General features: G+C 55.5%; 1 protein-coding gene and 1 long non-coding RNA gene across 3 annotated transcripts in view; both read right to left on the bottom strand.

Moving 5' to 3' along the window:
• Positions 1–3,051: 3,051 nt before the first annotated feature.
• Positions 3,052–10,225, bottom strand: LOC141414920 (uncharacterized). Its single transcript, XR_012439908.1, has 3 exons — positions 7,062–10,225; positions 4,632–6,068; positions 3,052–4,539 (listed from the first exon to the last, which is right to left on the bottom strand). It is a non-coding gene; the product is annotated as an uncharacterized lncRNA (long non-coding RNA).
• A 333-nt stretch (positions 10,226–10,558) lies between these two features.
• The window catches only part of Ighmbp2 (immunoglobulin mu DNA binding protein 2), a 28,458-nt gene continuing 27,063 nt past the window's right edge, over positions 10,559–11,953 (bottom strand). For both annotated transcript variants that reach the window (XM_020184978.2, XM_074050674.1), the window contains one exon: positions 10,559–11,430. In XM_020184978.2, the coding sequence (XP_020040567.1) occupies positions 11,227–11,430 (204 nt within the window). In that variant the 3' untranslated portion in view covers positions 10,559–11,226. The remainder of the gene's footprint in view (positions 11,431–11,953) is intronic.

Below are 11,953 nucleotides of genomic sequence, written 5' to 3'. Positions count from 1 at the left end.
AGGCCTCAGATGGCAGGGGTGAGGAGAAAGTCGGGTAAAGATGGTCAAAGGGAATCCTTGATAGAATTCTGCAGGCCCTGCTAGATTCCTGAACTCAGATCTGTTCTCCCAGCTACCCAAACCACTCCCCCATTCTTGTCCTCCAATGCCACCAAGTGGGACGCAAAGGGAAGCTAAGATGGGCTGTGGCAGTTGCCTTCTGGTTCATGCTCTCTGTCCTGGGACCAGGGAGCCCCTGGTAGGGAAGCAGCCTCCTTCAGTGTTGTATCCCCAACCCCACCCAGGGCTGGCACAGAGGAGGCCTTGGACCATCCCGTAACAAATAACATTGTGAGTAACACGAGCAGACAGGAGTATCAGAAAACAGCAATCTGATCGATTTACACTGTACAGGAAGAAGTGGGGTGGGGCCAGAAGCCTCACACCATATGCTCTTGGCCCCTCACAGCCAGGAGGGGAAACAGGCCTGGCTGCCCCCGAGGCCCTGAGCACATAACTGAGCTAGGAGTGAAGGGACAGGACCTGGGGTGGCCAGTGATAGCCCCCAAGGACAGGTGAGTGGATCCTCAGGGGGAGAGGCCAGGGGACCTCACTGGTTTTCATCACAATGATGAAAAGAATAAGAACTGAAAATGATCACTGGTTTGGGCAAATGAGAAGACACATGGCAGCCCTGTCTCTTAGTGATGACTTGGCTCGGAAGGGTGCAGGTGTACCCAGGTGTACCTGAAACCCTACCCCAGCCCCTTCACCTGTATGAACCACCAGTGCACAAGACTCTGGGGCAGGTTATGAAGGAGTTTGGGGTCCTTACCTTTTGGAGAGGGGCTGTTGGAGACCAGGCATGGACCTTGGACTGGGAATGATGGCGCTTGCAAAGTCTCTCCTACTCTCATTCTTCCCAACACCTGGTGTCTTGACCTTTGTTCCCGCATCTCCTTGAAGAATACAACCTGCTGTGTCTGCATACCAGCCCCCGATGCAAAACTAGATAAAGTACCAGAACTGTTAGGAGACTCCCTGATGCCAGATTCATCAATACCTTAGATAAGGTGTCCTGTGTGCCTTGATGATTCCAGAACTGATGTGTTGTAATTCAGCTTCATTCGCCTTAGGAAAATTAGCCCATCAGACCTCATTCCTTTCACCTTAGATCTAAGAATTGTTGAAGCTTGATTTTTACCTGAGTCTTTTCCTTGTACCGACCTCTAAAATAAACACTCTGGCTCAATGTGAAGCCCTCGGACCAGGACCTCACTTCTCTCCCCTCCTTCCCCAGGGCTGGTGGACACCGTGTTCAACAGCAAGGGCTCCAGGAACGCTGGAGAGGGTCCTGGAAGGCGCCACACCCAAGTCATGTTCACCTGCAAGTGGGCCACAGCTGGTGGCCTGGTCACTGAGCTTCTGCCTGCAGAGATGCACTGTGGTATCCACATCCTCTACTTGGCAGTGACTGCCCGCCTCTTCCACCTCTGCACAGCCACCCTGACTGTTCAGAATGCCAGGTCCTGGGAGCCCCACAGGAGGCCCCGGCCCCCCGGGCAGTAAGTACAGCACTACGAGCCCGAACCTGCTGTGGCTCTCGCTCTCCTATTCACCTGGCACTCCCACACAAGTACACACACCTGTAGGCCCTGGCTACTGTCCCTCCTGATGACCACACTGGCCTTGTATTTCTACGGTGAGCCTGGAATCCCACCCGGCAGCTGAGCTCCAGCATCTTCTGTGCCGTCACACTGGTGGCCTTCACACTCACTGGGACCCTGTCCAGTGTGGTCCCCTCACTCAGTTTTGGGGAGGCACCCTGCCATGTTGGCAGCAGCAGCCCGTAAGACTGGATGTCGCCATCCTGGCATCCTGTCTGCTCCCTGGCCGCTGGAGTCTGCAGGCTCATCCTCTGCTGGGTGGACCGGCCCCAGTGGACACAGGCTGTGGTTGGCAGTTTCTGACACCTTACCTGGTCCGTGAACAGCAGTGCCAAACCAGCCATTTACTTCCTGGTGGGCACTTAGGGCAGACAGAAGCTGCAGGACTCCAGGGGGACAGGGAGATATCCCCAGGCACCAGTGAGATGGAGGTCTGTAAGCAGCACCCATGATACCCAGCCCTGAGTTACCTGCCCTAGCCTGCTGCCACACTGGAAGTCCAATACCAGGCAACTAGTACAGACACCTGAGCCCTGTGTGGGGCTGGGCCCTGTGTGAAGGCTGGGAGCCCTACCCCTCTGGGCCATTGAGAGAGAGGTCCTGGGGGTTCTGGAGGGGGGGCTGGGGCCACAGCAATGGGGGTACCTTGGGGACTTGGGGTGAGGGCTGGTTATCAGCTGATGAAGAGCTGGTTCCATATGGCAATGGCCTCCAGAGCCTGGCTGTACACGTCACAGTTGAGTACCAGCAGGTGAGCTGCCAAGAGCTGGCAGCGTGTGCACAGCCATCTGAGCTGCACAGATGGCCTGCACGGGGGAAGCAGGAACTGGGGAGGGGGACACTATGGGCACTGGTCAGTTCCTCCTTGAATGGCAGCAGAGGGGGGCAGAACGAGATCTGGGGGTCTTCAGGTCTTCATGAGAACAGGCCAAGCCGGGTGCTGATGGCTCACACCTGTAATCCTAGCGACTTGGGAGCCTGAGATTAGGAGGATTGCAATTTGAGGCCAGCCCAAATACTTTGTGAGACCCCTATGTCCAAAATAACCAGAGCAGAGCTGGCAGGGGGCTCAAGTGGTAGAGCACCTGCTTAGCAAGCATGAGGCCCTCAGTTCAACCCCCAGTACCACAAAAAACAATAACCAGAGCAAAATGTGTAGAGGTGTGGCTCAAGCGGTAGAACACCTGCTTTACAGGAGTGAGGTCCTGAGTTCAAATCCCAGTCCCACCTTAAAAAAAAAAAAAAGGACAGACCAGGGGGTGTCCAGCAGGTGTTTAATATGTGCTTGACTAGGTAAGACTAACAGTCACTTGTGTTGGGCCTGATAGCTCACCACAAATTGGCACATGCAGTGTGACTTCATCTCCCTCTCTCCTGTTGGACCCTTGGACAGCCGTGGTCCTGCCCACGGCCTACATGGGCTCCCCATCCCCATCTTTCCTGACCCCCTGCTTCCTCCCACCCCCATGCCTCAGAGTCTTTGCACTTGTTATTCCTCTGCCCAGAATGTTCCTCCCAACTGAGCACACTATCCCTTCAGGTCACTGCTCAGATGTCACCTCCTCAGAGAGGTCTCTTCTGACCACCTTCTGTAAAAAACGCAACACATGTGCACACACACGCACTCCTCAGTCCTCCCCTGTGCCCTAGTGCCCTTATCGCCAGGGCTACATGTTCCTGTGTTCACTATCAGGACGGGGACCATGTCTGTTTTGATCCCTGCTGTGCCCCAGGCCCACAACAATTCCTGGCAGAAAGGGACTCATGATGTCTGTGAAACACCCACTTGACAGGCAGGCCCCGGGAGTCCAGGCGGGGAGGACAGAGGCCAGACGCGGGGCAGGCAGTGGCTCGCTGAGATGGAGCCCCTTGAACAAGACAGCTTCATGCGACACGTGGGAACCTTGAGATCCCTGTGGACACTGTGTGCGTGCTTGAGGATGAGGAGTGTTTGCTGGGAGTGTATGTGTGTCGCCTGGCACTGGCCTCAGTCCCCAGATCCAGCCCAGACTCCACCCTCCTCTCACCTGTTCTGCCTGGGGGCGGGGGGGCTGGGCAGCTAGAGGAAGGGAGCATGCCCCGGGAGCCCTGGAGCGCACACCTCCCAGAGCCCCTGCCTGAACCCAGGAGCTTCCACACGCAAAATGCTTTCACTATGGCATCTTGGTCCTGGCTCCTCTGGCCCGTGGGCCTCAGATCCCAGCAGGTCCTCCCAGAGCAGCCTCCCCCGTCCCTGTCCCCGTCCCAGGAGGCCATGTGCTGGACAAAGACCACACTGCAGTGAAGACCCCATCCCAATCTGTAAAAATGACCCAGGACCTGGGTTCCCAGGCATGTCTGCTAGGGAAGGTTTTGCAAAGGTGACCCTACAGGGCTGGAGTACAGAGTGACTGAGAGACCGCAGGGGTGGATTCAGCACTGTGACACACTCACAATGTAGCTAGTAACTGATAATGACTCCCGCGCCCTCTCAGGTGCTAGGGACTCAGTCCCCCTGGCACTGGGAGTCACCTCACTCCACAGAGAGGCCACAGAGGTGTGGAAGGGTTGAGTGTCTTTCCCTGAAGCCAGGAGGCAGAAGAGTGGACGTTGAGGACAGATGGGGGCTTCTGAGTCTGTGAGTTTCACAAATGTGCTGTTGAGACTTGAGTGTGGGTGCAGGGTCAGTGCGGCAAGTCCCCTTCCTCATTCCACACTCTTCAGCAGAGCCCAGCATGGTGGAGGTGGTGTGGCAGACACTTCTGTACTTAGTATCCTCCATGGACAACCAACCGGCCCAGTCTGGGTACTCTCGGATGCCAGGCAGGAGGCAGTGGTGAGGGAGGCCCTAACACCCAGGCTGGAGGATTCTTCACTGGCTCTGCTCAGTTTGTCAGGTATGATAATCAGTGGCCTAAAACAACTTCAGTTTATTATCTTACAGTCTTCAGTGAGCTGGCAGGCAGTCCTCCCCTGGAGGCTGTGGGGGAATGTCTGTTTTCTTACCTTTTCCAGCTTCTAGAGGCTGCCTGCAATCCTCGGCTTGTGGCCCCTTCCTCCGGGTTCAAAGTCAGCAGTGCAGCATTCTCTCTCCCTCATCCCCTCTTCCATCACCACACTGCCTTTTCTGTGTCTCACATTCTTGCTGAGCTCTTTAAAGCCCTACCAGAATAATCCAGAATGGTCATCTCAAGATCCTTAACATCAGCAAGTAACATATTCACAGGTCCAAGGGATTAGAATGTGGCCATCACAGGGGCCACTGTGCTGTCTGCCACCCTGAGGAGAATGGCCTGCCGGAGACAGAAGGCCTACTTACCAACAGTAGGGACGATCTGCAGGGCTTTCCCAAAGAAACCCCGTAAACTGACAAGAAGCCACTGACAAACTCACCTGCCCCCGGCACCCCCCAGGGCTTTCCAACTCTTATGCTGCACTTAGATAAAAACAGAGTCAAGCATCTCCAGATATGTAGGGAAGGTTTAAACAGGAAGGATAAGATGCTAAAACAAAAGGGAAAAAAGGCCAAGCAGGTGTGGGAGGAACCAGCATGGCAGGGAGAAAGTTCTTTTCAACCTGGGCCTCACCATCAATCCAAGTACCAGTATAGATAAAGAAAAGGTCCCAAATGTTTATCTTCCATTTCTTCTTTCTCAGGAGGCCATGAGTGCCCCAAACTGAGAGGTTTTTCAGCTTTATGAGTTGGGAGGAATGTATGACAGTAGCCAGGATATGTATGACCCCAGGATAAACAAAGAATTGAACACTCCCTCCCACCCTCTAGCCTTACTTGTCCTCCTAGGTGAACCCTGAAATCCCTTAAAAGCTATACAGAGCCAGTGACACTCTCCCCTGTTCCATTCTACTCACCCTCCCACCTGGCCTCATAGCAACCTGACTTCCCCTTGGATGTCTAATAACTGGCGGCTGAGTCCTTGGTTTATAGAGCTCCAATCTCCTGCTCCTCTCCCCACCTTCTCCATCTCAGGAATCACAACCCCAGGGAATTACCCAGTTCCCACACCATCTTAACTCCCCTCCCCACTCCCTGCCCACATTTAGGAATCTGTTAAGTTCCAACCCCCATGCATCCTGCTCCACCCAGTTCTGTCACACCTCCCGCTCTCTCTGCTCCCACCCATACCCAGCAACCAACTCCCAGCCCTGGGGGCTGCCAAGGATGCTCTCATCTCCCATATGAAACCTGGCCTCTGGACCACACCAAATCCCAAAGCCTCATGCTTTCCCATCTTTTTCATGGGTATGTGTTTTACATGAGTTCGCTTGAATTACACGAATCCACAGCCTGGTGCCCTACTTCACCATTACAATCGCCGTCTGAAGGCCATGTAGTACAGTGGGGCCTGAGGAGGCTGCACAGCCCCGCGGAGGTGAGTGCGGGGACCCGGAAAGACTCCCAGCGTGTTCGGAAGGCACAGCAGCCTGGGAATGGAGAGAGGAAGGCAGCGCACAGGACAGTTTCAGAATGAGGCAGGAGCAGCCTGGGAGCTGGTAGCAGATTCACAAGTTGTATTCATTTCCCCAAGTTGCCACATTTACAAACTGCCACCAACAGGGTGGCTTACACAACAACTTATATTCTCAGAGTTCAGGGGAACTGAAGTTTGAAGTCAAGGTATCAGCTGTATGGAGCCTTTTCCTCGAAGGGTCTTTGTCACCTCTTCCAGCACCTGAGGCTCTGTGTTCCTTGGCTTGTGGCCTCATCACTCCAATCTCTACCTGTCTTCATGTAGCCTACTCTCTTCTCATGGATATCTCTCCTGGGTGTCTCTTACAAGGACCCTGCCCTTTGGATTAAGTGCCCTCCTCAGGTAAAGGACCTTGAGATGAGGTCCCTTACTTAATTACATCTACAATGCCAAGCAAGTTCATGTTCACAGTTCTACAGAGCAGTCTCCGCTCGAGGCGAGTATCAGCCCAGCCCATGGGCAGCTCTGGGGACAATTTCCCTGGGGTCAGTCCTTCCGAGAGGCCAGCTGCCAGTCCTCTGAATCATGTGTCCTTCAGAGCTCAGTCCATCCCTGGGCCACAGAACCCGTGAGCGTGATAAACGGTGGCTTGTCCCTCAGTTTTGGGGAGTGTGTTACGTTGCCACGGTAACCACCTGGCTTCTAGCCCCATGCTGAATCTGGCTCAGATCCCACTTCCTGACCACCTCCTCCTCTCTGTTGCCCACAGGGTCCTCAGGCGCCCCCAGCTTCCACGCCTGGGGCTGCCATGGTTCTGTCTGAATCTGGAATTCAGGGGTATTTCTGTTCTGAGCACGGATGTGACTGCTGAGAGCCAGGTCAGAGACAGGGTGCGGCTGTTCCATGCCACCTGCACCAGAAGTCTCCTTCTGGAAGCCTCCGTGGTGGGGGCTTTGCTCCCCAGTCCTCCCTCCAAAAAAACGACAAAAGATGTGACTAAACTCACCGGAGGTATACAGAATGTCTTGTGAGCACACAGAGGTCTACACCATTGAACTTGAAGGATGGCCACCACTACAGCAACAGTGACAAGCACTGGCAAGAGCGTGGAGACGCTGACACCCTCGTGCACAGCTGCCGAGAGTGGAATACGGCTCTGGGAAAGCCTGGTAGTTTGTTTAAAAAAAAAAAAAAAAAAAGATCAAACTTTGTCATGTGACCTAACAATTCCAACCTAAGCCTCTACTCAAGAAAAGTGAAGACATGTGTTCCCACAAAGCCTGGGACGTGTGTGATCCCAGCTGCTACAAAGTGGAAGCCCCAAAGTGGAAGCAACCCACTGCCACTGACAGCTGCTCACCTCAACAGATGTGCAAGCGATCTGGCCACAGGACCATGTGTCAATATGAAGCTTCCAGAACAGGTGAATTTCTGGGACAGGGACAGAAAGGCGATTGTGGTTCCCAGGGCCATGGGTGGGAGCAGGGGTTATGCACGGGCCCTACCAGGGAGCACTGCGAGGTGACGGCATGCCCGGCCTGTGCACTGTAATTGCCCCTCTATGAGCTGCACGCCAGTCACTCCCAGCCTCCGAGGGCAGAGAGCAGAGCAGCGGCTCCGTGGAGAAGGCGGCCATGCTGTCAGAAAAGGCAGCCAGCCAGACATGGAGAGAAGCAAGCTGGGGATAATTCACCCGGGACAGTCTGTCCTGGATGCTGACTTGGCCACATCTCTGCCCGCCTGTTAGAAGTCCTCCTGCCCATTCCACTATTCCTCCGGCAAAGAAGTTTCCAGACCAAATAAGGCTGCGGCTTTTGCCATGCTCCTGGCCCAGACCACAATTCCTTGTAAGTGCCAAGGTTGTAACTCGGGCCCCAAACCTCCCAGAGAAGCCCAATGCCCAGCAGCCCATGGGGTAGTGCCCCAAACAAACCAAGGTAAACACAGCATTGGGCCCGGCCTGCTGCAGTCCTTGGCCCACCCTTCAGGGGCGGGCTGTGTGGCTTGGAAGAAAGCCAGGGGCCCAAGAAGGAGCAGCTGACCAGTTCCTGGGGTCCTGGACGTTCTTGCTTCTGCCTCAAGGGTCATAAGGCCATTTGCTGCCCCCACTGTGGGGGAGGGGGTTACTGCGGCCCTGCAGCTCCCCTTCCGTTGCAGCTCAGCAAAGTGGCAGTAACAACAGCAAACCTAGTAAAAGCCAGGCACCATTTCCAGGGCCTTGCATACAAAACACGTTAAATCTTCACAACGGCCCTGAGATGGGCCCTGTTGTGCCCTCATTTCACGGGTGAGGAAACTGAGGCACAGACCAGGTAAAGTGGGGAATGAACCAGGGGCCATTGCCATATAGGCCTCACCACCACTGGCAAAAGAGTCAGGCCTCCTCTGGGGGCCTCCATGGAGAGGAAGAACCCCCCCTCCCCACATCCCAGGGATCCCTTGACTCTGTTGGGCGGTGTCCTTTCTGAAAGGCTGGCTACTGTCCCAAGGTCAGCCCCTGGGCTGTGGAGACATTTGGGCTGGGTCATTTTTTCCTTTTTTTTTTTTTTTGCGGTGGGTGGGGAGCATGGGGAATGCTAACCTGTTCAGCCAAACTGGAGGACATCTTTTAAGCAAGTAGCTAACATTTTCCTAACAAGGTCTCTTGGGGCTGAGAAATGGAAAATTTTGTCGCCACCTACAACTCTGCCATTTAAAAACAAGCATCACTGACAGGAGCAGCAGGCAGGGGTGAAGGGGGGAGCTCTGTGTGGGGGCAGGTGGGGTGTGGCAGGCACATGCCAGACGCCATGTGGGCACTGCCATAGAGTCCACTGACTGGGCATGCGAGGTACAGGGTAGCTGGCAATGTGATGACTTCCAGCCCGATTATCGATGAATGAACAGGCTCAGAGGGGACATGACTTGCTGAGGCCACATATTATCAGGCGGTGGTGCTGGCGCCCAGACTCGGGCTCCACCAATAATTGGAGTCTTCTTACGCTTGCCATGCTGGCTGCCTTCCTTGACTCAAGCTCTCTGGTGGCATAGCCCAGGGAGGAACTCCTGGATGGAGGTGAGGGCTTGGGTTCTAATCGTGCTTTCTCTAGTGGACACTGACTCCGCACTGCCTCCATGAGGGAATGACCCAGTGAGACAGATAGCTGTGGCCAACACTGGATCAGCAGATCCTTTGGCAGCAGGTGACAAACCCACCACAGCCTTTATTCAGTAAAGAGATACTGTGAGAAAGACAGAGTGGTCAGGTGTGGCTGGATCTAGTGCTCCAATTCTGTCATTGGGTCATTCCCCTCATAGACAGGTCTCTAGAATCAGGCAGGGTGGCCGCTGGACTCCAGGGGAAGAAGAGCCAGCATCTTTCTCCCAGCATCCCTGTGTGAACCCGAGCACAGCTCCGATTGGCCCTGTTTGGATTCTGGTCAATCCCTGCTGTTGCTGAGGACATATGCCACCTGTGCTCCATCCAGGGGTCAGGGCTTACCACCAAGGTCAGGGAGACACAGCACGCGCCCTTAGCAGGCATACAGCCCCTACACGCTGACCACGGAGCGAGTGTCCACACAGCAATGCACTCCCTGCAGGTCAGTTACACCCAGTTCCTGCTGCACTGGGGGTGGGGGATGAGATAGGACAGGAGCTCTGCTCACTGTGCAGTCACCCAGGCACCACTTAGTCCATGGCAGTGTCTTCAAGGGACTGACTACACTCCATACAGTACTACAATACAAATACAGCAAAGTCCTGCCCTCTTTCCTGTCCTGAACAATTCAGTCCCAAGCCACTCATGGTAGCGAGCAATGAAGGTGCTTGTGAGAAGGGGAGAGGGTCCCAGTGACCCTGGGCAGGGTGGGGAGGGGCAGAGCAAAGGGGCCAATGTGTGCGGCGTGGTAGGGAGGTCAGTGGAGGAAGGTGCTGAGGAAATGGCCCTTGGAGGACAGTGGCCTAACAACAACCCCATGCGCTCCTGGGACTGAAGCCAAAATCAGGGACACAGATACCAGGCCAGGGAGGGACACAAGCGGTCACACATGGCAGTTAATAAGTGAACAGAAGATGGAGCACTGAGACTGCAATAGGAGGGAGGGGTCAGGCCCAGGCTGCAGGGAGGAAGAGAGCGCAGGGAAGGCCACCAGCCTGGTCTCCTCTTCCCCTTGGCAGCTTCAGGGAGAGTCCATGTCCTTCCACCCCACCCCACCCTCGCCCAAAGTCTCCCTACCCTGCTCCCATCTTCCCACCCAACCTTTCACAGTGCTAAACTTGCCAATTTGAAACTCATTCTTGTTGACAGAAAAGTCAAGCCACCTGCCAACAGGACGAGAATGTCCCCAGGGGTGGCCCTGCATACCCATGCCATCCTCTGTGTCACCTACACCAGTGCTCTTGCACACCTTGAGGTTTGCAACCGAAGTCTACTCGCCCTGTGCACGGCACCCATGCCAGCAAAGTGACACTTGAACGAAAGGGAAGCTCCTTTTGTTGGGTATCCCACAGACATATGCATGCTTACTTCACTTTAAGTCCTTTATTCCTTGGAGGTGCTCATACACAGAACTAGCAAAGGATGCTTGCAGGGCCCTGGGTCCATGGGTGTCAGTGACCCCAATGATCTGGGCAACTCCTTCCCAGGAGTTGCAGGGTCAGCCCGGCACAGAGGGGCACACAGGCCAGAGCCATCCTAACACCATCAACCACTGGGCTCACAGGAGTTGTGCCCGCTGCCCTGCAGGGACAGGGAATGAGGAGGACAAGGAAGGCAACCACACAAAACGAGGGGCCAAACGAACTTCTCTGTGTAACATTCAGGGTCTGGGCTTCCTCACCCTCCGGTCACCTCATCCTCAGGTATTGAGGTGGCAGGTGGGGTGGGCAGTCACTCTGGTACAGCCCAAGGAAACTTGACCTTACCAAGATCCACAGGCCAGGACTGGGAGGAGCAAAGGTGGGACGCACAGTGCGTCCTGGCCCACGCACCAGACCAAGCAGGACGGGCCAGGGGCCACCAACTGATGCATCAGGGCACTTTCCTTTACCTCTGCCAGTCTGGGAAAGCTCGTCCCTGGCCCAGGCCTCTACCCGCAGGGCCTGGTGGACACAGAGCATGGGCCTGATGCGGCGTGGCTGCAGTTCTTCCTTGGGCTGCTGTCCCTCCCAGGCCCATGGAGGATACACGCTCACGTCCCCTTCCCCTTCTCCTTCCTCTTACTCGTCCTCTGGCTGTTGAGCTCACCCAGCTTCATGTCCAGCCTCCTCTGCAGCTGGGCCCTCCTGGCTGGGTCCAGGGACCTGTCCTTGGTACCACTGCCTGCATAGAGGACCCCTTCCCGGCTGATTCTCTGCCGGGCATGGGCACGAGCCTTCTCACCGCAGCCATGAATCTGTAGAGGACACAAGAGAACTAGATGCAAAGTGGGGCAGGAGCCGCAGATCCACCGGCCGTGACCTGGCACCACGGGCCCCATGCAGGACGGGTCAAGCTCCCTCCTCCTCACCCTGTGCGTTGCCACCCTGAGGGTGCTCTGTGGAGAACAGGGGTTGAGTCCCTGAGCTGGAGCCCCTGGAGAGTATGGCAGGGAAAGGGCACCCCACTGACCACATGGCCCCTGTGGCCACTCCTGCTGCAGTGTGGCGATGTCACAGCCCTGCTTATACCTTCATGGTGCCTGCTACCTGCTGCCTTGAGAATCGTACCTGACCACCAGGCCCAGCTCAGACTCCCCTCCTAGTCTGTCTCCTGCTCTATCTAGCTCCCCAGGGCCACTCTCATGTCAGAAGACTTGCCTGCCACCATCACCCCACACTCCCAGCCTTCCTCCTACCACCCACTCCCACCCCTGGGGTTTTAGCACTGACTGCTACGTCCACACGGGCCTCCCACTACTGCCTGAGATTTCTCTGGGA

This window comes from Castor canadensis, chromosome 1 (genome assembly GCF_047511655.1).
Source record: "Castor canadensis chromosome 1, mCasCan1.hap1v2, whole genome shotgun sequence".
NCBI classification, from domain to species: domain Eukaryota; kingdom Metazoa; phylum Chordata; class Mammalia; order Rodentia; family Castoridae; genus Castor; species Castor canadensis.
Note: the sequence above shows the minus strand (reverse complement) of the source record. Positions and strands in the feature narration are given on the sequence as shown.